The 26,282-nt window shown below is 42.2% G+C and overlaps 1 protein-coding gene across 1 annotated transcript in view; it reads right to left on the reverse strand.

Annotated features, from left to right (window-relative positions):
• The window catches only part of DOK5 (docking protein 5), a 45,034-nt gene extending 20,416 nt beyond the window's left edge, over nucleotides 1–24,618 (reverse strand). Inside the window, exons 1-2 of the mRNA XM_087749890.1 lie at nucleotides 24,450–24,618; nucleotides 3,641–3,748 (exon numbers count right to left, since the gene is read on the reverse strand). Coding sequence (XP_087606016.1) covers nucleotides 3,641–3,748; nucleotides 24,450–24,515 — 174 coding nt within the window. The 5' untranslated portion in view covers nucleotides 24,516–24,618. The remainder of the gene's footprint in view (nucleotides 1–3,640; nucleotides 3,749–24,449) is intronic.
• Between the last annotated feature and the right edge of the window lie 1,664 nt (nucleotides 24,619–26,282).

Raw genomic sequence — 26,282 nt, forward strand, 5'->3', positions numbered from 1 at the left:
GTGGTCAATTACTTATTTACCAAGTGAAAACTAACCAGCTACCTGAAAAGCAACTCTCTGTGTAGATTTTGTAGCCTGCATCCTAATTATTTTCTCTCCCTTGTGGAACCAAATGAATTAAGTGGGCAATTTGCTTTGTGTATGCAAATTTCCAGTTCACTTCATAAGCTACAGATGACTGTTCTTGGACGACCTGTATTTTAGGACACTTTAACCTTTCCATGTTTAAAAAAATAGAACAAGATTAGAAAGTATTTAAAGGTCAGTATTATAAAAAAAAAAAAAAAAAAAGTACTTATTTCTTTTGTTGTTTTAAACTTTGAGTGGCAAGGAGGTCAAAATTCAGCCTCTGGTGCAGGGCTGCAGCAGAGGACACATACATCACGCATTCAAATGCAAACAAATTGGACCCCCCCCATATGACAGCAACACCACTGAGACACCTCAGAAACATTGCTTGTGACCCAGACTTCAAATGGATGAAGGAGAGACTTTCACTGGATAAAGGTGCCAAGGAGATGTTGTACAGTCTCAGTCCGCAGCAGCGCAGCTTCAGTGACTGGTACCACCACAGTGCCAACAGAGCAAACGCTCTGGAAAGACTCTTTCCACTAATAAATCGAAGTAATATTTGCACTTTAATTCATGACAGGAAAAAAAAAGCAACAAAATGAAACAATTTAACACTTCAATGAAGGAGGCAGGTGCTATTGAAAAATTAGCTCCATTCATCACTTTTCTTTTTCTACCCTTTACAGTTTTATGATGGATTAAACCTTTCCTGAGATTGATGGGGTGAGCAGGGGCTCCTCAGTTTTCTAGATTTGATGCTGCTTTCAACAGCATTGGAGAATCACTTCAGAACCCAGGTAGGAAGTTAATGACCGTATTTCTGAAACACTGTAATCTGTAAGTGAGGTTTTCCTCTTACAATATCATCTATCAGACTGAACTGCATTCATCCTTAGATTCATTAGCACAAGCTTATGACACAGTGACACTTGACATGTTAACAGGACTAGCTGGGCTTCCATTTGTAGGACTAACTTTATTGTCAGCAACAGCGAGAAGCAGCCTTCTGCCCAGGAATGACAGAATTAGAATAGTCACAGAAAACCATCTACGCACCATCAAGCTGTTATTACAACAGTTGCTCTTGCTGACCAAATGTACATCAAGACAACAGCATGACTATCCTAGACTTCTGGGTGATGGCTTGAGTACCAAAGTCCCGTTAATAGTATACATCAAAAACAGGTGACAAATAGTGTTAGTTGAAGACTTTGCCACATAAGGTTTTTTTTGTTTTTTTTTATTAATAATTAACTATGCTTTTTGTAAGAATCAGTTCAACTACAGAGCAGTATAGAGCAGCAGTGACATGTTCTCCTTTTTCAACACTTCCTATTTAATAGTTAGAAGCTGCATCATTCACCACCTTAGAATTTCACACATTTACAAAGCTTATTTAAAAAAGAAACTCATTTTTATCCACCTGTGCTCTTTGTAAGTTAACACATTTTCGCCAGAAAATGCTATTTAATATTCATTAGCTTCCTTTCAGTAAGGTTCATTAAAAATAAACAGGACCTGTCAACTTGTACAGCTGATGACTCTAGAACTAGAAGACAGCCTCATTTACCATCACAGTGAGAAAATGGGGACGCTGCAGAGCCCCACTGCCAAACAGCAACACGGCGTAAGTGGCAACCTACTGTCCTGGGCAATCACATTTAAACTGCTCTACTTGGTTAGCACTGCTTCATTACAGAGTGGCAAAGAGGAGTGATAAACATGGAGAACAAATGCTGATGGCAATGTTCCCAGGGTAGCTCTCACAAATGGCAGCGACATGGCTGCCCAGTCATGGTGCTGGGAGGAGAGATCTCTCCATTTTATACAGAAGGACTACAGGCTTTCTGGCAGAAACCTCAGCAATGCATCCTGTAATTTGGGTCTGCATACCTGGGACCTGAAGCAAACAGACGTTTAGGGGAAGGGCTCAGAGCACTGGAGCTGGCAGTCTAGCTCAGCAGGTCCAAGACACCAAAAAAACATAGAAGCTCAGACTGATCATCTCAGATATACTCAGCGTAAGACCCAGACCCCAAGACACCACCCTCCAATTCCTGAGAAGGAGACTTAGGATATAATCTATCAGTTCACTCCAGCGGGAACCAGTGCTTTCAGGAGCACACACCACATTCAAGTGACCTGCATTCAAGTTTGTTTTACTCCTCCAAAAGTGACTGATTGTGGAGTTTGACCATTGTTTATTCCTGTCAAATAAGCTACCAGGGAAATCCAGATACTAAATTTATAGAAGAAGCAATAGTTTAACATTAAATAACTGTTAACTATAGACTAAGCTTGACTTAAAGCTGAAAATCCCTCAAAGCTAGTGGGACTTTCTATGGTGCTTTAGTTTGCAGATCCAGATGTAGGAAACTGCTGTTAGGTTTCATAGGCGACAAGTAAGTGCTGACCTACAGATTTTCTTGAAAGAAGAGAAAAAAATCCAGCTCATTTAGATTCCTCATGGATTTCATATCCATTACCTAATCTGAACTTCAAGTCAACGTGTGCTGCTGATATATTGCATTAATACAATAGAAGAAATACAGATTTGCATCAATAATTGACAGAGCCATACTAATATAAACATAAAATTTCACACAAAGTTGGAAATTGTCTTATACATACTGTGCAACCCTCACACACATCAAATAAAAAAAAAATGAACTTCTCATTACTTTCGAAAGTTGCTTAATATAAATTTGAATGAACTATTTCTGGGCATGACTTACTACAAATAGCCACAGGTTTTTATGACCAATCAATTACAAATTACGTGGCATGTAGACAGACAAGTCTGAATTCAGATTCATTATTCCCTCAAGATTTCTTCCTAAATGTATGTCAAAGTGAGTAAGTGCAGATCAGCCTCAAGCTGAGCTGTGCTCGCCAACTCCTAGGAATTTATGCATATACTTTCTAATCTTCTAATATATTAAGCTTTTGCCAACAATGATTATAAATTAGTTTCTTATTTTCATCTCCAAGCCCAGGAGAATTACACATGTAAATCCTCAGATGAATACGAAATGTGCACATAACTCCAGAGAAGTGATTAGAGGGAAAAACTTCATTCTTTTAATACCGGTGAATTTAGCAAAGGTTTTCACATCATTATTGCAAGAAAAATTTGCATGTTGCCCTTCATTTCTGTAGCTGTCTACTGTCTTCCCACAGATGCAAAATCCTAGTAAAATGGGAACCTCTAAGTACCCAGCTTTTTGAATTCACACGTTACCTTGCATGGTTGTTACCGTAATTATGAATAGCAGTCACCGCAAAGTATTTCAGATCTGATTTTAAAGGGCTGAGGAGAGGAAGGGACGCCTTCTCTGAAAATAAAGTCATTTTCCATTAGCTTAGCAAGATGTTTGCAACAAAGCAGAAAACAGAACACTTACTTTGCCTCTACTTCACTGAGTGAAGGAACATACAAGTGGGTTTAGGACCTTCATAATAAAAAAGTTCTAATTTTCAGGTGAATGAATACATGTCAAATTCAGGTTTTATTCTTGATTGTACGTTAAAAAAATGTTTGAGAAACAACCTTATTATCAAGTCTTACCTTGTGATAGCATCTAAAGTAAGCAGCTCGTTCATCTGAGAATTTCTCCAGCCTCTTTGGCCCTTTGCTTGAAGCTTTTTTGAATACTAACCAGCATCTCTGGTAAATCTAGAAACACAAGAGAGTAAATTTGGCATCTCCAATGACTTGACTATTACTAATATTTGCATAGAAGTTAAACACATACATCAGCTGTTGCTCTGGAGCTACAACTAATGACTCTCAGTAGCACAGACAAAACATAAAATCAAGCTAACGGATAGTTACATCCTATTTCTTTTGAATTACGATACAATCAGAAATTCTTATGAAGACAGTACATGCTTGCATGAAAGGTGTTAGGAAGAAAAAGCTATAATTATGCTTGCAAATGCAGGGCTTTCTAGGAAACGGCTTTTTAAAAATAAAGTGACACACTTTTCCATGTGGATTTGTTACTGGTTCCAGTCTTGCATGCTTAAGACAGACATGAAGAAAGCTTGAGCAGACAGGTAGGAATGGACCTTCCATCACACAAGTATGAGAGAGAAAACTGTAAGCGTATATTCTATGTATAAGGGTAAATGAGGATACCTAAGGGAGAAGAGACTGAATTACTGGGTAACAAAAAAGACAGATCATTTAACTACAGAACCCAGGACCATTCTGACAACTGGCGTTTTGCTTTCAAGGTCCAGTTGAATTTAAATTCAAGTCACTTGGGGCAGACTCTGTCTGTGCAGAGTGGTTGAAAAAACACATTTTCATCTATAGCATTAAGCCACTTCACTTCTCAAACTTCTGCCACCATTTCTTGCAATCTTCCCACCTATTCTTTAACTGTGGTGCACTTTCTACCGTACCCTTACATTCAAAACCACAGCTCTCAGCTTAGATAACATACTGGCTGTATAGAAGGAAAGAATTATAAGCCTTACCAACTGTTCACAGCCTACATTTAATAAGTAATTCCAAAGTAACACCTGGTAAGTTAGAAATAAAACAAAACTGCCACCAAAATTAGTGTGATTTCAGAGAAAAAAATCTGATCAGCCATTATCAAGTAGTTCACAGCTCTGACAGACCTCCAACGCAGCGCAAATTCACTGGAGCGATCAGTGATGAGACCCATCAAAACATTTCACTGCCTCCAGCTAAGCCAGCACCCAACAGGTAACCAGCAGACAAGGCAACTCCATCCTTTGAACCCTTGATGGGTTTCTAACCAATGTATTCAGCACAAAACAATTATGCCCATGAAAGGTATCTATAACTCTATTTCTGTGCCCAAAAATGATTGTTAGTTGACTAGCTGTGCTTCTTTCACTGGCCTTTAGCTGTTTTTATAAAGATGTTCAGGGAACCTTATTATTCCCCCCAGCTTTATTATTCTGCCTCACATGTGGGCACTCAAACTCCTGGCCCACTTGGCTGCAGAAGCATTTAGCATATGGACAGGCTGCTCTGATGCCAGGCACCAGCTGAACCTATCAACATTTTCTTCCAATTTTTCAGCTTATTGGCCACTCGACCTGTTCTGTTTAATGCAAGGGTTTGAACTGAATTGTTCAAGAATTACTAGACACTAGCCAAAATGAGAGCTTACCATCAAAAAAGCAATTCAGATATGCACCCGCTTCTACTGGAAGAGACTTTCTACACTTGCCTTCTGAGAATCTGATTTGCTGGGCGCAGATAACCATCACACTTGACAAGAAAAAATCTAAAACCCCATCCAAAAGAGATCGTCAAAAGTTTGAGTATTCAGCCCTTTTGTTTTTCAAAAACCTATAGTTTTAACTTTAGCAATTAGAAGCCCATAGAAGAGAACAGAATCCTTTAGTAATGCATTTGCCATTATACGACACACATGAGGACAACTACAACATGATGATGTCCTACTCAGATCATTTGCACTCAGAAGCACCTCTCCGGGTCAGCAAGTATCTCAAAGCTGTAGCTGCAACAGTGAGCTCAACAGCATGCAGAAGCAGGGGCAGAACAGGAGAGTAACATTCTAATACAAATAAGCAAATAAAGTTTTGCTCTGCATCCAGCTGGGCACAGATCCAGGACAGTTATCACCCTTCCAAATGCCACTAGGAGCAGAAGTACTATTAGCAATGAACTCCAGTCAAGCATGGTAGATGGCTATAAGTTGGTGCTACTGGAATTTATTATTGCAGCTCAACAATGACTAATCCAAGACTAATTCTTAGATTTAGATCAGAATCAGGGCACAGCTGGCAGGGGGAAACCTGTTACACGTAAGTACGTCCAAGGATGCAAAAGCCAAATCAGCCTATAATATAAACACTGGTCTTTGAGTTTTGGTTCCGCTCCCATATTACAACAGTTCTCTAACAAAAGAGTCCCAGGGTTGGAATACATTATGCCAGTGCCTCAGGACAATATCATCATGACCCAAGTAACCTCACCCATAAAGAGCAAATGGTACTTGTGATGCTAACTTGAGCAAAGTGGAGGAAAGTCAAGTTATGAAGGCCCCTCCCCTGAACTTCTTCCTCCTTCTGTATGAGCGAGTCAGCTCTCTCCTCTCAGGGAGTCTCTAGGCAGAGAGATGCTACTGCAATAGTAGTTTAAAGTAGAATAAAGTATTTTGTTTTGATTAACGACAATGAATAATTTTTTGCCTGACTATACAGTTCAGAATCCCATTAATGTTAGTGATGTGATGGTTAACTCCTCTCTGCTGAGCTTATATAAACAAAGTCAAAAAAAAGATATATCCTCTCACTTGAAAGCTGCTTAGTACCTTCAAAAATGAGATAATGGAGCCATCAATAATGAGTACTATTATCACAGTCACATTTCTATGCTCCCATGACACATATATCTCACAGGTGAACATCTAGCACCATCTTAACTGAGCATAAACAACATGATACCCTAAACCTCTAGCAATAAGGCAATAAAAAAAGGGGGTTGGACTAGATGACCTTTAAAGGTCCTTCCAACCCAAACCATTCTATGATTCTATGAATAACCAATCTGGCAGCATCTGCCTAGGAGCACTGAAAGCCCTTCAACACAGTCAATGCACAGAAGCGATGATGTGATGCCCAAGACAGAGAGCTAATCATAGACGCTGTTACGAGCTTCAATACAGAGCAAGTAATTAGGTCTTTGATGCCATCATGATCTAGTACGTGTCTGAGACTTGTCAGTATTTCTTGAAGTTGAAGATGGCACGTGAACTGTTTACGTTGTTACAGCTGTTTTGACAGCAGCAACAAGAACCAGCCCCAAATGCTCTTAGGTGCCTATTCTGTCATGAATACTTAGCTCACTTATCCCTCAAATCAACATTTTCACTACTACTCCATGAATAGGAATTAGTTCAAAGTACTGCTGTAATTACTTCCACTCCAAACACTTGGGCTGACAGTGATTAGATAATCCAAACAGCAAATCAGGATCTGATGTGCTGAGAGAGAACAGTAATAGCTGTCATTTGCATAACACCTAAAACTTACAAAGTTCTCGCTGTGAGATCTTCTGAGAAAGCCTAACTCAAAATTTAATTCCAGTATTAAAAATTAGCGTCTACTTCCTATGGTCTTGCCTGAAAATTTCAGCTTTTAGCAGCCCATCAAGCAGGTAACAACGTAAAACTTGAGGGAAATAATGCGACTGTTTATGAAGTGGGTCATCTGAAACCCAGATAGGTGGTCCAATATGCATGTCCAAGGTCACGTCAAAACAGTTCTATTCTTGGCTCTGAAGATCAGCTGGTATAAATCGTTACCACAACTGAAGTCAAAGAAGGAGCGACTTCAAAGGAATGATGCAATCGGAGTATTTGAATTCCTGCCTCTCAGTGCTATGCCTTCAAAACCAGGCAGGATTGCTCAGCCATTCCCATGCTCCTTCTGATGCTGGAAATACACTGTCAAGCAAAGGAGCTGTTAACCTCAGCTGGAACTGGTCAGCATCTGGCTGAGTAAAGTGGAAAAATTTCTTTTGACTTTCCTGGGTTTCAGGGTTCAGTTGTGGTTGGAGGATACTCTCATGCAGAAAGGGAAACTGAAACTGGAGGCTTGCTGTCCTACGTGATGACCCAAACCCCTGGACCATCCTGGAAATGGGTGTGGGGAGGGAGATCTGGCAGTCTTAACCACCTCCCAACTGATCAGAAAAGCAAGATAACAAAGAGCTAGATTTTTGAGTGCCTAAAATGTCATTCTTTATACATGGAGCACAAACTATTCCACAGAAGAAACAAACATTTGAATTTAGAAACTAAAATTTGCATTTCAGTCCAAAGCAAGTTTACCCCACTCCTCAATACTTTATTCAGCAACTGATCTAAAAAAGCATATGGAAATAGCCAAACATTTAGAAATTGGTGGGGGAGGCTATTTTTCATATCTTGGGGCAGGGGGTTTAAAACTTGCTATTTTTTAAAACTAGGATATGTGGTTTCCACTACACTATGGCAAAGCAAGCCTATTTTATTTCAGGACCAAACAATCCTTATTTGTTATTTAAGGGGGATATAGAGGTCAGAGACAGCAGCACAAAGTCTCATCTGGCAAATTTATCCTTTGCGAACAAGTGAACCTTCAGGGAAAGCTGCTCTATTTTATTCCTGCGTTGTGTTTTTCTGCTCTCTGCCCTAAAACAAAGAATTACAATGAGCTGCGTTTACAAGGACACTGAACTTGCTGTCAAATAAACACAAACTTTGCTTTTTTAAAAGCAGTAGCTGAAAGTACTATGCAGCTTGGGATGATTACCAGAAAGCCTAGGCTACTGCTAGGAACTTGTCTTTTGTGACTGCGATAACCTCTAGAAGCAGATAATCTATTAAAGGCACAGCATAATAGCACAAGAAATTTCCCACAGTATGTTCTGATATTTTTTTTGGGGGGGGAAAAAATGCTGCCACTTTATCCAAGACTGGTAGATAGCTCACCCACTGAAGTACCCCAGGTGCATACAGAAAATTATTTGAGTGTTTTTGCTGAACTTTGCCAGGGAGTCTCCAGCAGATTGGAGTTCCAGGTACAAGGTCCCTTCCAACAGGGAGCTGGTCACACAGAAAATCAGCCAGCTAGTGCTTAGTGTTTGGATCTTAATTCTTCTATTTTAAATACATCACTTCGGATTCAAAAGGCGGTAAAGAGCCCTGAAATAGAATTCTTAGCACGAAGGAAATTTTTGAGGCGACTGGATCTAGAATTTTGCTTTGCATCTAGAAAAATGGAATATTGCCAACAAAGGCAGACTGCAGCTCATTCATTTAATTATATTCACTCCTCAGACATGTCTGAAGCAGTAGATCTCCATTAGGTAGCTGTTTCTTTGTGAAAGACTGGAGGACTGCTTTCTAGTAAAGAGATCTACCTATCAGTAAGTACGATGACGCCTTATGTATCACGTTGAATGGGACTGTGTGGCTCTAGTGAAGACCCCACAATCTTTCCACGACTTCACAAAATGGAAATACTTAATTTGAATGTATTTCTTAGAACGGTTACTATTTCTTCGCAAGGTTACGACTTGCCTCTACTTTTCCAGTCCAGCTTTGTCCCTTGCCCACTTCATCCCCATATTGGCAGCTGTGTTCAGTGCTATTTCATTCTGAAAAAACACAATGTAAGTATAAAACAATTACAAGTAGATGGACTACTAGAAAGAATCACATAGCTGTAAAGATAGCTAACTTGTACTGAAATGTGCTTAGCATGACTTAGATGGTGCATAGAAATGCAGACTGGTTCACTGGCTTTGTAAGATAAGCAGCAAAGTTGTTCACATGTCTGTAAAGATATCATTGCACTTGGTAACAAGACAATTTCACTTTCCCAGTATACCCATTTAATGTGAGTGTGTTATGAGTAAGCGATATTGCATTATTCATTGTGATCAGGTTATAATGACTACATAAATCATAGTTGGTTTACATCAAGCTATCTTCTTCTCTGGGGGACTACAGAAAATAATCTAGATGTCTCCTTCCCCCAGGAAACACATTTGCGGAGAGAGAAACCTCACTCCTTCCTCTCATTCAGTATACATCTTCAGAAACAATATTTTACACTAACAAGTCATCCGCAGTTGCTGATAGGGAATGAAGCTGTAATCTTGTCTCTGTGCCTGTTCAGAATGCACAATATTGCTCAGTATTGCAAAGTTTTTTTCATCAAGTTACGAAATCCAGCTTTGACACTGGCCAGAACTTGCTATAAGACCAGTGCACAAAAAAATGCTTGGCAGATCTTTATGAATCTGTACACCTTCTTCTACTCTTACAGTTACTAATGCAAGTCACAACAGATGCCTACTGCTCTAAAATATGAGGCAGTTTAATCAGTCTTTCTTCTTCAAAAACTCTTTCGTTCTACACCTTCCCTCCCAACTGGAATTGCATCAACCAGAAGTGGGATTTTTGTTAATGGTTCAGGCTCAGAACTCAAAGCCATTCCTCCAGCCTTAGTTTAAAACACCAAGCAGCTGGATTTGAGCCTACAGATGCATTCGCACTTGACACACTAGTTAGAAGGCAACTTTGTTCTAATTTTTTTTTGTCCTTCATGATTACGTGGGATTCATTCCACAGACAAGATTTACTTACTGCCAACACATCCTCAGCAACTAGAAGTCTGCATGCTGTGATCTCGGCCACATTGTCCAAGCCATGGCAGGGTGGTGAGGAGCATAATCTAAGCAGAGACAGTAAAATGGCTCACCCAAGATTACCTAACAATTTAGTAACGGAGCCTTTGTTTCATTTCATGTCTATACTATGCTCTGTGACAATGGACATTGACAGGGAAACACAAGCAGCATTTTACAGCTTTTGCTTGTAATTGGCATATACCAGGGAAAAAAATGCTCAACAAAAACGCTGCTGCTGGCACAGGTCACCTCTGGCAGATTTCAAGATGGAATGGGCTTATTGAAAGACAAGAAGGGATTTGCTGATACATTCCAGCCTGGTAGAAGATTTTTAAATTTTTAAAGGGACACCCAACAGCTTATGAGAGCCCTTTACAGTGAATCACTGCAACTGTCAATAAAGTAGTTTAGAAGCAATGTGCCCCTTCAAATTGTTGATGCACTCAGCAGCTGGAAGTCTAGAGTTCAGAGGCATCTTAATTACAGATCCTGGCCAGAGCACATTACCAGTGAAACCTCTCTGACATACAAGCTTTTGAGGGCTTTGGAAGGACACTATGGTTCAGCCCAGACAGGGCAGAGAAGCCACCAGACTTGGAGGGGACACCTAAAACAGCATTCTGGACCTCAAGAGGCAGGGAAAGGGCTCAGGAATGCAGGACACCTGGGAGGTTGGCACCTGAAACAGAACACTGATAGCTGCTAATGCAAAATGCCATTAAGAAGACAGGGCTGGGATTTAGGACTTGCTTATCCCACATGAGTATCACAAGTGTTCTGCAAAGGAGTCATTTCTTTCCCTTCTCTACTCAGTTCATGGTGCCTTGAATTTGCATTGGCAGGTGCTCCTTACATGCAACTCACAGGAGACTTGTTGATAAACTAATGTGTAAGTAAGTTACACTGTGTAATAAACTACACAGGAGATGTAAGGGATAAGCAGTCATGCTGTTTGATATGATGGACGGCAATATAGAACTTGACTCCATTTTTCAGTTTCTCTAATGACTGTCTAGAATTTCAGGACCTAAAAGATATTAAAAGCAAGACTTCAACTTCCAGTCTACTCTCCCTGCAAAAATGATGAGTTGGATGCAGTATCATTAGAAAGAGAGCATTACCTGAAATATCCTGCCACTTTCAGACCCTTCTTTATGGACTTACAGCCTTCAAAGTATAAGGCTGCTGGTTTGTTGGGGTTTTTTGGGGTTTTTTTTAAGTCATACACAGAAAAGGTTACAATTCTGGGCTGCGTAAGGCCATTAGAGGAGAGTGCCTCCAAGTACTAAGAAGCATTTACAGCAGAAACCCTCTCTTGCTAGCGCCAGTTTAAAAAAAGTCAGACTGGAGCTAAGTATCTGGTTTGGTTCCCTGAACATCTGCTAAGCTTTATATATGGGCACAGATAATTCTAGGCATGAAACTGGATAGGAGAAAAATCAGCCTAGGACTCTAACTACTAAAGGAAGAAAAAATAGTAAAGGCTTCAGTGCAGACTAAAAACTGACTCTGTGCAGCCAGCTCACGCTGGCTGAGCTCTACAGAGTGCAGTTGGATGTGCTGTCCTGCTGGGTCAGGCCATTAGTGCAGTCCAGTGAATTAACACAATTTAGTACTGTCTTAGAATTAGGTAACTGCTGAATAACTTAAAATGACTGCGATGAATTATGGTTTGGAATTATTCTTTTTTGTCACTAAGTGTCTGACTTGGTTACTTTAATTACATGGGCTATAGGGGGAAAATGGCATCGATACAGCTCATTAACAGTTCACAGAGCTCACTAATTAGTACATCAGATGCAAAGAGGCTGCAGAGTACACATGCGCTAACCTTGGTATCAGCTGCTCACAGCTCTAACAAGAACACAAGCTCACCTTCTAAACCCATGGCAAGGGGATGCTCTCCTGAACTCACCTGTCAGAAGGCACAGATGGGGCTTGCTCCATGTTTGGAGATGAACCGTACTTGCTCACAAACTCCCAGCAACAGGCTTTGTTTCAGCCCCCCAGAGCATACAACCATTTGTAAGACCTGCATTTCAGAGTTGGACTTGTAATTTTAAAACTACACATAATGAGACAAAAAGAGGGCAGAAACTGCACATGAATTGGGCCTTTATCTTGGTAGAGTAAATTCTTCAGCAGTAAGCTGCCAGCATCCAAAGCCAGACGTGGGAGAAGGGCTTTAGTTTCTCAGTCTTCAGTGTATGACTTGAACAATTCAGCTGTACCTGTTGCCACTTGCCCACCTGTTAAATCCAGTTAATGATGCTTGTTATGTGCTGCTTGGAGAGCCAAGGATGACAAATGCCCTGCAAGCCCATAACTAACAGATGGGTATAACTGCCCATTTCTGGCCTGTTGGCATCCTTTGCCATTCACCAATTAATTTAACTGCAAGCTTCAGAAAGCATCGCAGGTTTCCTGTAACAAATAAACTACCTCCCATCCCTCCAGACACCTCAAGTAAGTCTCAAGGTTAGTCCATCATACTGTCCCAACACAAGGTAAACTTAGCTTTCCTTCCACATTTTTCTTCCAATCCTGACAACAAAGCTATGCAGTCATAGGTCATTGCCCCAGCCTCTCTGGAGCTCGGATCAGTTTTAAAATCAAAGTGAATATGCATGGAAGAGCAAATAATGCTACCAAGGGAGTCACTGCAAGCTGGACTTCACCAAAATACAGTGCTTTGTTAAGAGCATCAGAATTACAGCCCATTAAATCATAGTAACAAGCACTTCAGCATTGCCTTATAGGATTGCCCCAAACAACTGAAGCCATTTGCCTAGACTGCTAGATGGACTGATACTCTGTTCAAGGCTGCTGCAGGGACAAGTCCATGGCAATCAAAATGCATTTGTCTTTTCAAGCACTTTGCTGCACTGGCTTCAGAGCGATAAGCTTCAGCGTATCCTGAATTACTGAAGGCACATGCACAAAAGGATCCAAGTCACAGCAGAAAGCCCGCAAGGCCTGCAATCAGCAGATGGACTCCATCCTGGGTATAAACCGATGACCCTGCAGGTAAGAACTCCGTTGCTCTGCCAGAACTTTTAAAGCTACTGACCAGATGAAAAATGTCACCAGTTTGCCCAATATTTTAAAAACAAAATACAGTCAGTTTTCTAGTAAAGGTGCAACTGAGGCTGGGGGGAGAGTTTTGCTTGTTTATTGGGGTTTTTTTTCTTTTGTTTTGGGTTGTGGGGGAAGGACTAATATTGACTTAAAGAAACACAGATTAAAACAAGGATTCCAGAGCCAGTATTTCCCTGGTAGACTTCAGCTTTCCACTAGCTCTTGCAGTCCTCTTGCATTTGCTTAGGCTAATCTACACATTAGCTCAAATGGACAAACCCAACTTCTATTAATTTCTCATGTCCCAGCTGTGTAGTACTAATTAAGAAAAGAGTTCAAGAGTTCATTCACATTTAGGTAGACTGCATCCTCAAGAAAGTATGACTGCTGCATAAAAAATGTCTATAAAAGCTTAGCAGAATACTGTCTTAATTTGCACTACTTCATTGAACAGAGAATAGCCACTTGTATTTTACCATAAGCACTGTGCCAAGAGTATGCCACTCAACAGTATGCAGTTGATTCAGTACAATCAGCTCACGTCCATCCTCGCTGATGTGGAGACAATAATGGAATGTCTCCTTTCTGGAGTGGAATTTTTCCTTTGCCAACCACAGGGCATTGATAGTTGCCCAGATAAACATTAGTTGGTAAGTAAAGGGACAACTTAATCTCCTACATTAACGTTACTGGGGAGAAATACCACTGGTTTTACCGTATTGATATTTTGAATTGAAACAAGTTACATTATTTTCAGTAAAGGGGAAAAAAAAAAAACACTATTCATTCCAATAGCTTGAACTTTCACTGCTATCTCTGACAGCACTTGAAGTCAGACAAGAAGATAATAGGAACAGTCCATCAACTTCCATGGTATACCTAAAACTACACAAACATCAAATTAAGATGACAGTCTCAGGCGCAGACCTTACATCTGTTACTTTCTTTCAAGTGTTTCCACAAACACTGCAAAATGTTAATTTGTCACTGATGTAACTTCAGGGGAATGCCCATACACACCAATAAGAGAAGCGCCTTCACACTGTGTAACGAATTGATGACATAAAGGCATCAAAGCCACAAACAACTAAATTTCACCTGCTTATAATTGGGTTTTCTTTTTCTTTCATTGCCTTTACAATCATTGTTGGCATACCATTTTGTATGCAGAGCAGCTAGTGCAGTCACCTCCAGAAACCATACAGACCTTGGTCTAACAAAGGAAGAACAAATGGTGAAAATGCAGAACTGGGACCCACAACTGGCAGAAGATGAGGGAAGTGTTTGAGATAAAAGCAGAAGAAAAAGGGTGTCCTGGTCAGGTTTACATTAGACATGTTAAAATGAAAACTCCATCTTTAAAACAAGATAGCAAAGGGGTAAGAACCACTTGTTTACTAGTTAACTCAGGTTATGAAAAAAGGCAAATTTGTAGTCTCATTGTTTTGCTTAACAAACTAAGCCCATCTTCCAAAGAAGAATGTGGAAGGTAATTTAGCAGAAAACATATGCTGGAAAGCACAAGAAAAGCTGTTCCTGCTCCTAAAAAGGGCCACCATCAAAACAGGAATTTCATACTCCAAATCATGATCTGCATAATCTCCCATCTTCTGCCTCTTGGAGAAAAACCAGAACAGTTCTTAGGCTTGTTTTGGGGGATTTTGGTTGGGTTTTTTTGGAACCAAATTAGGCTCTCTTTTATTTCTCTCCACACAATCCTAAAGATCAGATTTGCCTATTTTTAAGATGCACAAACCTCCAGATTTCCCAGCTCCGTTTAGAATCATAGCTTGGGCTATGAGTGATATCCAAAACAAACTCAGATGCTGCCCCAAAATGAAACTCAGATAGGAAAAGCAGTGTGATGAAAACTGGGAGGCCATGGGAAAGATATCAGACCCTTGCTTCTCCATCCTGTTTTCACACGGCAAAAATTAAGATACCTTAAGAGAAGAAACAAAATGTAATTCCACCACATGAGCTGCAAAACCTCCTTTTAACTCATCCTGAATATGGTGCTAAGTACCCTGGTCCTCTAACACATAGATCATGCAAGGTGAGCAGCTCCTGAATAACAAGCACTGTTCACTTTTCTCCAGCTCAACTTCTTTGCTTTGAGGATCTTTGCTTCAATTCCAGAGGAAACCCCACCAAGACACCTACTGACTTGGACTCAAATCCCATTAACTTTGTGCCAGAGGAAATCCAAAGGGAACTTGCTCATGGGCCGACAGACTCAATGCCAGCAGTCAGATGGAGCTACATTAGGTCTTGATGACATTTACTGGTATTCTTCCCCTTATCAGCCCAAGGATAAAAGCTCAAACTTTCTAAGCAGTGTCCTGGATCCTATCCCTTCTGCCACTGACAAGTTCCAAGCAGTAAGAAATCTTAATATCTGTGAATATGTTCCAACACCTTATTTAACAGTTTCCTACAAATGTGAATATCCAGCAGGCTTAATATCTTGCAGGTTGAAGTTGATACATAAGAAATCTCTTCAGTTTTTCTCTGTCTCAATGCTTCCAGACTGAAAGGAGCTGTACAGGTGAACACTAGAGTTTGATTAATAAAGCTGCTTCCAATGTAGACATAGGCAGACAACTTCTCCTTCCCCGCCCAGCCTTACATCATTCTTGTTTCCAGTTTTCACAGCTCATACTCTAAAATCCCCATATTAACTTTCTGGCATGCTTATTCAAGCACCAATCTCTTTAACCATATGGTTCTAGTCCTGCAGATTGTCTCTCCCCCATTTTACCTCTCCTCCTACAGGGTTTCACAGAAACGGTGCTATGCAAAACTTGTAAAAGTACATGTCATTTTAAATGTTCAACACCAATCTTCTCAATGAAGTTTCTACAGAAGTCAGTTTAATTAAAATCAAGAACAGAAAACCCTGAAAGCTTCATTTCTTTTCAGCTTTTGACAGTCAAAAATTTCTGCTGCAGTTTAAAAAAAAAAAAAAAAAAAAAAAGGCTGAAGTGGACAAGTCCAAAACTTTACACAAAAGTTTTTCCAGACTTCTAGGCATGAATCTGAAGTTTTCCCATCTAGTCCTAAAGCAAGTGTATGCAGTAAGCGTTAATGCTATACTTCCCAAGGAACAGTCTATAGCACAAATTGTTGTATTTTCCCACTTAAATCTAGTATATGGCCACTGTCCAACATGTAAGTTCTCATGCAATAATCAAATATAAGAGATTAACATCCTCCTAATTTTACATGAATTTTTCACTTATTTTCTAAATACTAAAGAAAAAAAATCCTTAATATTGCAGGTAAAGCATTAATCAAAGTAAGAAGCAGTCCAGAAACCTAGGAATGATTTTTCATTGTTTTTAAATCATTCCAGAAATATCTAAGTACTGCGCACGTTACTCCACTTAAGGAAGCATTTCCTAGAAACAAGCAACTAGTTACAAAGTTGTGAAGAAGTCAGCTCCCTCCTCTGCCACAAACTGAAGACTGAACTATTACAAATTCCTGTTATGGGGTTGGCGAGGAGAGCCCTAGTTCTGCATTGGAGCACACCACTTATACCACATTCCTTCCCACTGATGTGATTAAGAGGTTTTGGGCTAGTCAGACCCATCAAGCAAAGAAAATTGACACGCACAGATCTAGTTTCTGTCCTTAACAAGGTTAATACTAAAGAGGGAACAAGTCTACTGTTGTAATTCCAGCAGTCACATCTTTCAGAAGAGACCCTGTTACAGTTACCTAATTTTTACTTCCCCCATTTCACTATGATCAAGACTTTACTGAACTTGGTTAAGCTGGTTCAGATCAGTGTTAAACAGTGTTCAGAAGAACAGCACCCACACAAACTTTTTTGACTGTATGTTAATGTAATCCTTGCGCCAGCGAGATCAATGGTATCAACATAGTCGTTTTCACAAGTACAGCTTCTGATTTTTCTCCTTGCCTTCACAACAATAAGTCAGGTCCTACCTAGCAGCCACATTTCCAGTAACATTCAGCACTTGCATAAGGCCACTCTTGTAATGAGAAATCACTTAATTATGCCCCACGTTGATTTGGAGAGGCACAACAAATCAAATTATGCTGCCCCATCAGTGAGGGCAAGGACACTGAGGAGGAAAGGCTGAATCCCCTGACCCACATGCTCCCCAGCACAGCCAGGAAAGTGCCCTGCCAAAGGAGCAGTTGGAAAGGAGAGGTCTGGACTGAGCTTAGTTTGTCTTTAGTTCTTCAGGTAACCTTGTTGCTAGAGGTATGGGCAGAAGTTTATCCACCTTTAACAAAGGTGGTGAAAGCCATCATCTAAAACTCCGTTCTATGCATTTGTTCCCAGAAGATCTGGCCCCATCAGAGGATAGTGACAGGCAGGGCTGCGGGAACACATCAGATACTGGACCACCCAGTGCTTGCCATGACTGAAACCCTGGGGGACACTGGCTGATCTCTGTGTCCTTAGAAAACTCCCATGGAGAAACACAAGTGGTATCAGAATTGCACTTTTGGGCTTCAGCTGCTAAAACCCCGCTAACCCTCACATTGGGTGCTCGGACCTTTTTCTTGGATCCAGCCCAAATTTCCATGAAGGACCCACTCTAATAGACAGATGAGGCTGATCATTCCTTGCATAACAAGGAGGTGCCTCCAACAGATGGGGTTACACACAACCCCAAGAGAAGGCTGCGCAGACTGCGGATTTAATTAGAAGTGTTGTTAAACAGATACGACTGCAAGAACAGTTCTGTGCCTCGCCTCGTAAGTGCAAAGTGGAAGATACCTCATGAGACAGGATTCTGCAAAAATCTGTTAGCAGCATTTCCTTTGCCAGACAGAGGTACAAGAAACAGATTGCTAGGTAAAAAAATTCCACTTTACTCCTCTCTTCTTCTCCATGAGCTTTATTCTCTGACAAACAGATAGAGAAGCCTCTGCAGAGACCTGCATTTTTAGGAACAGATACTTACCTGTTAGCACAGCTCCATTGAAGTCAATGGATCCTCCCAAACGAGTGTTTTTAATAGCCTGTAATAATTTGATAGTAATACAAACATGTGGAGCAGACTCCCAGACCTCCACATGCAGGAAATACCTTCATAAAAATCATGGCAATGATAAAATAAATCAGGCTGCCTGTTAATAATGTCCAATTTCGAGAGTTCCACACATTATTTTTAGTGCGCAGATTGTTTTTCTGGGTTGTAACCATCCAGCGTATCTAATTAGCAATAGTATATGTTCTAGAAAGACAAATACTTTGTAAGGCTTTTCTAACAAACAACAAATTGTCAGGACTATTTGTTTTAAGTACTTCTGTCATGCAGAAGCAGTAATCTCTGTATATTAATTCAGCAGCATATGCTGTCCTACACTGTTCTAATTTTAATAACCTTGCCTTTATACAGGAAAAAACTTCATCCTCTTCTAGAATACAGGTCATCTTAATTTTCATACGGAAATTATTTCAGCATTTCCTAGTCTGCTTTTAGATACATATGATCTTTAGTGTTTTCTTGAATCCTTTGTGAAAACATGCATTTGAGCTTGGGAAGGCTACTTCTACATTTGCGAGAGTCAAAGTTGTTTTACAGCTCCAATTCTTGCATCTTTACCATGAAATTAAGCGACAGACAACCTGAAGTAACAGGTTGCGAATAGCCAGGGAACAGAAATAGTTTCAATGTTAAAGAGAAGTATGCTGAAGCAGAAAGCATCACAACTGTAATACTTTCTTTTCTTTATAATGAAAGAAATAAGTATGCAAACAACTGCACATTCAATTTTTTTAACCATAATTCATTCCTTACTTCAACGTGGATTTATACTGGATTATGGCATAGACCTCTTACATCAAAAGTCTTCCAGAACAAAAAGACATTTTAAGAGCTTTATTAGCAAGACAGATAAAGATTGCTTCAGCATTGGGAAGTTTGTAACAGAGGGAAGAGTACATAGGAGCACAGACTACTGTAGATGGCTCCACATCTACTTTTAAGCCTTAAAAATTTAAAAGAATCTGTCCATCCTTGCTGTTGGATTTTTCCTGGAAGATTGTTCAGTAACACAGTCTCCTTACATTGCCCGTGCAGAGCTTTGATCCACCTTGTACCACAGCAGATCAAGCATCTCACTACACAGAATGAAGCTCACATTTTGATATACCTGTTCTATTAATGAGTTTAAAAGTGATACTATCTGAGAAATGGGGATACAATGGAAATATTTGCACACAAGCCAGATGTGTTCATAGCAGACAAAGCTTGGGAGAGAGTGCAGTTGTATTCGTATTGTCTTAAGGTATGTTCAGAAAGGTATTCCACCTCTCCTGGAAAGCAGCAACATGTAAGCCACCACAGCCAAACCCTCTATCAGGAAGAAGGTGCTTAGTTTTCGAGCAAGACAGAGAGAACATTTTTGGAAGCCAGTGATTTCTAGTCAACGAAGTATTGTGCAGAACCAAGCCAGACTCTACAAGGCTTTGCATAGCTGTGAATATGTACAGCTCCTTAACAGAGACATCTCTGCTCACCACCAGCACATCTCAGCTGGTTCTTTGAGGCACTTCTGTTTGATCAGCACTATTTTGCTTTTAGCTACAGGCAGCTCAAGGCAGTTGCTGTTCATCGAAGAGATTGTTTCCCTCTGACACTAACAGTACTTCATCACTTAATGCAACAAGACACTCCAAGTGTGTTACTGGCATACCAGAAAGTAGGGGCTGACAGCTAACCCCATGGCATCTCACTCCAGCAGTCTCCCATACATCAAGAGGCAGGGACAGGCCAGATGCCTGCAAACTCCGCAGGGTCTTCCAAGGGGAACAGCATCGTCTTCAAAGCCCTGTGTGCAGGAGGGCAGCTGGCACCCTCCTGATGCCACACCATCAGCGCTCCCAACGCTGCTGCCTGTACCCTGAGGAACAGGCTTCAGGAACATCACCTGCCTTCACTTTGAGCCTCCAGCACTTACTTCTGCCTACACCTTGACAACGGCAGTAGAGGATATCCTTAGAGCAGCTTCTGTGCTGCATAATCCTTGCTCAAATTGAAACGTGGCTCCCAGCAAAACTGAGTTTAGGCGCGGACCCAAGAAGGGTAAGATAAGCCTTAACAACAGGGAGTTCAATAAAAGTGTTAGACTGCAACCAACACACACCTCTGGAAGCCTCCCACCTCGTGAGGAGAGGTTGGCTGGCTGCACCTCGAAGAAGACTATCAAGTGCTTTTAAAGCACTTCAGGCTCACCAAAGGCCTCTATTTCAAAAATTTGTTCCTGTTTTGATTTTTAATAGTTATTTGAACACTCAGTTGAGCCAGTCCAACCTGCAATGAAGGCCCAAGTGCGTTCACAAGCAGTGCACATCCACCCATCCTTAAAATGGAAACACAAAGAGCTGGCCTTTTCATTAAGGAGAGGAAACATCCTCATAAAACGTTCCCCCTCAGAAAGGTCACATCTGTATCACAGAACAAGACACTATTTGAAAATCATAAGCACAAAAAAAGCATTTTTAAGTACAGAGGCCATAAAACGACTCCCCTGTTTCACATATAAAGCTCTTAATCAAATGAAAGGTGATTGCAAGCAAAAGCACTCTGCGCAACAGAGCATCTTCTTTCCCAAAACATAGGTCCAGTGGTCACTAGTGGTCACTGATGGAAGCGCCGCTCGCAGAGCAAAGCTGATTTTTTTTGTTTTAAGGAATTCTGGCAGGTTGGGCTTTTACACTGTCAGCAGTTTTCTAGCACACAACCTGCTCGGTGTCACTGCTGAGGACATAAGAGGAGGAGACCATTGGCTGAGGGAATTAGTTTTCTCCCTATAAGGATGGAAAGAATCGGGAAGAGTGTGCTGTCTCCTGAATATATTTGGCTCTGCAGAAGACACATGTGATACAAATGTTGCTATGGAGACTATTCTATTAAATAATATTAAATTAAATTTACATATTTAAAGTGCTCAAAAACAGTCCAGGTACAAAATTAATTAGCCTAAATTCAATCTTGAAATTACAAAGTAGGACCTACCAGAATTGTCATTTTTCTTTTAAAAGAGGTTTGGTTTTGAGCAAGCTGCTTCTCTGCACCCCTTTCTTCCCAAATCTAGCACCTGCACCCAGTTATTCAGAAAAGTAATTTCTTGAGATAATTTGTAGATACAAGCTCTGCTCCTAGTTCCCTTGGTGATGGAATTACCATAGTGTTACAGAGAAAAACCTAGGAGCTGAATTCAGTCTGAAAAGACAATGCACTGATTACAGCTGTGCCACCATAATACTGGAATGTATTTTAATAACTCCCACTTACATCTCGCCACACACACAGGACTGAAATCCTTCTCAATTAAACAGGAGTCCTACACGGGGCTGGAGTAGGCTTGGCCTTCCTAATGTTTTCAGGGCACGGGAAAGTTCCTTGCAAGTTAGTATTTTAAGGTCTAAAGAATTTTTTTCCCTTCCCACCTCCAGCTCCTGGGTATCCAACAGCCCTCCCCAAGACAGCTACCAGAAAACAAGCTGTTTGCATCATTCCTTCCCCTCTGAAGAAGCCAAGCTCCCATTAGTCACTGAGTAAGATTGAATTCAAGCTCTTCCTAAAGCTAGGCGCTAGCCCCAGGTGCTCAGCCAGCTTCAGTACCAGCCGTACACATACACACCTGCAGCAAGGAGGAAAACACACAAAGGAGAAAGGACGCGTTTTAGCTGGGGCTGCGTACTGAGAAGTGGGTGCTGACAGTTGCGCTGCTGCCGCAAGCAACACAAGCTTGTCCTGCATTTAAAGAACTCGGGTTAATCATAATTACCTGCTTCTACTTGGGCGTCGTAAATCAGGGCACTGGGCTTTTAAGCAGCTTATAGAAAACGCAAGTTACAGGAAGAAATCTGCAGCCATGTTTCAACTGTCTGTTCTTAAGTAGCGGGCCTACTCTAAACTGAAAACTACAGGGAGAGAAAAGCATTACTGCTGATGAAACCACTTATTTCCAAACAAATGGAGCAGCAAGATTTGAATAGGTCACCTCTCCCTCATAGCACAGGCCTCCATCACCAGACCTAAAGCCATGACAGCCAGATCACAGCAGCTACTAGCTTCCCTCCTGATGTTCTCCACAGCACTGGAAAGCCGTCGGGACAGGATGCCCAGAGCCAAGGGCACCTGAGGGCAACAAACTCCAGGCCCTTCATTTTAACAAATCTATGGCCATGGGAACTCTCTGGGACTTTGCTTGGACTTCTTCACAAAAGCACTTTCCATCACTCCTTTCATACGTTCCAGCCATTGTTAACAATACAAACCTTTGGAATTAGAAGGAATGAGATCAAATAAAGAAACTGTATTTTCAAAGAAAACATTTAACATTTGTTCCATTTCCATGGACTCTGTGTCATTCTCCATTTCTTCCTCTGTTTTTGCATTCAGCTGTCAAATGCACTCCTGCTGAGAGGGCACTGAACACTTCACCACCACCACCACCACCACCACCCTCAGAGTGTTTTGGAAAGCCTTAATAAAGGCAAGGCGCAGGCATTAACGGAATGTACACCTATCTCAGAGTTAGATGTGCCTTATTCACATGCCCTTTGGGTTTCACTGTTACAGTACGGAAAGATGTGCCAAAGTTTAATCTTGTTCTTCATTTATGCTAGAGCAAACTGAATACTAATACACATCCAGTAATGAAAGGATAGTTACGATACACTAATTCTGGTAAGTTTACTACAAGTTCTCTCATAATGACGTTATCTCCATCTGTCACAGAATCATGTGGTACTTAAAGAACGAACTATGCCTGCAAGTCCAGGTACAAGGAAAAATAGCATTTTCCGTTCAGAGATGCCTGCTGGAATACTTTAAAATGCTTTCCAGTTTCCAGACAAGTCAAGTAGATGCAAGTTACCAAAACTGCAGAGAAGCCATCGAACATGGATACAGCAAGAAATGAAACTATAATTGTAATGAGCGAGCAACAGCTTCCAGATGACTGTGCGCACCCCCCTATAATAAATCTTGATGCAAAACTCACACTAGGAACAGTTCAGAATTGCCAACCCATCAGTTCTCAGTAAACACAAGAAATTGGTTACATTCCTGTCCTGAGAGGCAGTTGCATCAATTAAAGCATACCCAAAGCCTCCCTCCAGCTCGCACCCCCCTTAAGCCATGCTGGCTCAGGAAGGCAGACAGGAGGTGCGGAGCATCAGGTCCCGTTACTGAGCGGCTCTGGCAGCCCGCTCACGGGAGCGGGTAGCAGCAGCCCATGGACTGTACGAACAGACCATGCTTTAAGAGAGCATATGCCAACCAAGGTACTGCAGGGAACCGGCCCGCCACTGTTACCTATCTAGTACCTACACCCGAAACTAGGAACACGCCATGACAGTAAAAGGACAGACTTAAAATAAGTTTAAAATTAAATAAGGAGGTAAAAGGGGCTTTTTTTGGATTTTCACTGTGTGCAACTCAAATGCAATGAACTTAAAAGCCCTAAAGAAATCACCAGGTCTTCACCTGTCCCACGCAAGACCTTAAAGCCCTGATTTGCAGCAGCCCCCCAGGAACCCCAGGACTTCAGCAGCTACAGAGCGCTCTCAGCCCTCACCCCTGCCCAAAGCTCCCCCGCACCCCCAGCCCCTCAGTCCCGAGGGCACAGGCACCTCCAGGCACCCCCGGCCCCCGCCTTCCCCCGGCCGCCCCCTGCCCCCGGCGGCCGGAGCCCTCCGCGCTCCCGTCGGCGGCAGCCGCGCAGCCCCGGCCCGAAGTTGGGGGCGGCTGCCCGGCTCCGGGCGCCCCGGGGAGCGCAGTGGGAAGGGCAGGGCCGGGAGGTGGCGGCAGCACAGCCTTCCGGGCAGGCAGCATCCCCATCTCCCAGCGGGAGAGAGAAAAAAAAAAAAATATATATATATATACGTGTATATATATAATGCATATATATATGCGCATTTAGGTGCCTTTATTCTTCTCCCCCTCCCCCCAATTTTTTTGTTTCGTGTCTCCCCTGCGGAGACACCCGCTGAGCTCAGTTCACAAGAAGAGGAGGACAAAGGAGGGAAGGAAAAAAAAAAAAAAAAGATAAAAAAAGCCCAAAGGCAGGTGCCCCGCGGGCGAGCCCGGGAGGGGCCAGCACTCACCCCCAGCCGCCTGCTCCGGATGCGCACGTAGCCCTGCTTCACGATGTCGTTGAAATTGGAGGCCATCCTTCCCCCGGGAAAGTTGGCGGCGGCCGGCGCCGCTCAGGCAGCCCGCATGGCGCGCAGCAGCCTCCGGAGCCGCGCCCCGCTCCGCACCGCCCCGCGGAGCGCCCCGGCCCCGCGGCGGGGCGGGCCGGGCCGAGGGAAGGGCTGGCGGCAGCGCCCGCCCCCCGGCCCCCCGGCCCCCCTGCCCGGCCATCCCGCCGCCCTCCCTCCCCAAAGTCAGCTTGGGGGAGCACACGCTGCGGGCTCCCCCCGGTCCCCGCCGCCACGGGCCGTTTCGGGAGCTGCGCTAACGGCTGCCTAAATGTTTTATGCCACCCCACGCTGAAGCAAGCACGTAGTTTCCTCCAGCTGCAGGTGGGTCTGCTGGGAATAATCAGATCTGCCCCCCCGTGCCGGGGCGATGAGGCTCTGACTTGTGGTTTTCCCCAGGAAAGTGGGCTTCCCAGAAAGTCTTTCAGATGCCTGAAAGTCTGCCAAGTGGCGCAGCTCCAGAGCCTCCTTCTACAGACCGGTAACCTGAGCTGTTGTCCTATGGTGCGCTTCATGTCGCGGAAATGTCACACGAGCACATGCTGCGTTTTCTAGGCAACGTGCGGTTTCGGTAATGAAAGGCTTTGCCTGGCACTGGCCCCCGGGGTTGCCTTCTGCGTCCCCTGAGTTCTCCTTTTCCAAGAACATGCAAATATTGCCAAGTACGCATCGAGCCCAGGAGAGAGGGGCTCCAGTGACCCTGCTTGCTCTACATGGGTTACCTGTTAGTGGCACACTATAAATACTACGTCCTGGAAAGAGGGACTGTTCATCTCTTCGTGACATCTTTTAATAGCGTTACAAATATAGGCCGTCTGAGGAGGTCAGCCAGATAGATGACTTTGACTTTGAGAATTATCATGCCATGGAAATTACAAATGGGGTAGAAAGGAGAAAGACAGAGTGGAGAATCACCTCGCAGCTGTGCCGAGTGCAGGGTGACGTGGAAGCGATGCCCGTTTTTATCTAGTTGTTCAATGACTACAAAATTTACCTAGGATAAAACTGGCCCCTTTCTGGTTTAAATATGTAGCTCCTTCATTTTAGGAGCAGCCAGAAATGATGGTGGTTGCTCTGCTGTGGTAACAGCCTGGTGCTTTCAGTTCTTGCTGGAAGAGGTGATTATGCGTTGCAGGCTTTACGAAATATTAATTGATGGAGTGGATTACAGAGATAGAGTGTAAGACTCTCTAGCTGAAGGGCTAATTCACTTAGGATGAAGGAGACAAGTCTGCAGTCCTTGCCTCTGAGTCTACTTTATTATTTTACACTTCCCTCTCCTTTTCACTGAGCTATTTTACAGAATGCATGAAATAGAGAAGCTTCAGCTAGAAACAACAAAAACATCCACACCCATGCACCAAAGTATGCCAGAAACAAGAATATTCTGAGACAAGTCCACCCACTAGGATAATATGACCCTAAATCAACACAGAAGTTGTGTATTACAAAGCATAGGTTCCTCACTGCAAAATTGCCAAGTAATGCATTTTTGTTATATATATCGTACAGACCCAAGAACACCATTAATACCAGTCCCACAGTACCATTAATCAGATTTCATTGCTGGTTGAAAGCTAGAAAAGTTAAGACACCCGGCCTGCTTCATCTTGTATAGAAGTGTGTATTCAGCACAGAGACATGTTTCACAATCTCAAGCACCATAAAAATACTAATGCCGGATACATCAAGTATATTCTAAACCCAGAAAACAACAGAGAGTGCTTATTTTGGTTT

This window comes from Nipponia nippon, unplaced genomic scaffold (genome assembly GCF_047370975.1).
Source record: "Nipponia nippon isolate SJK-2023a ecotype South Korea unplaced genomic scaffold, ASM4737097v1 scaffold_13, whole genome shotgun sequence".
Taxonomy (NCBI): Eukaryota; Metazoa; Chordata; class Aves; order Pelecaniformes; family Threskiornithidae; genus Nipponia; species Nipponia nippon.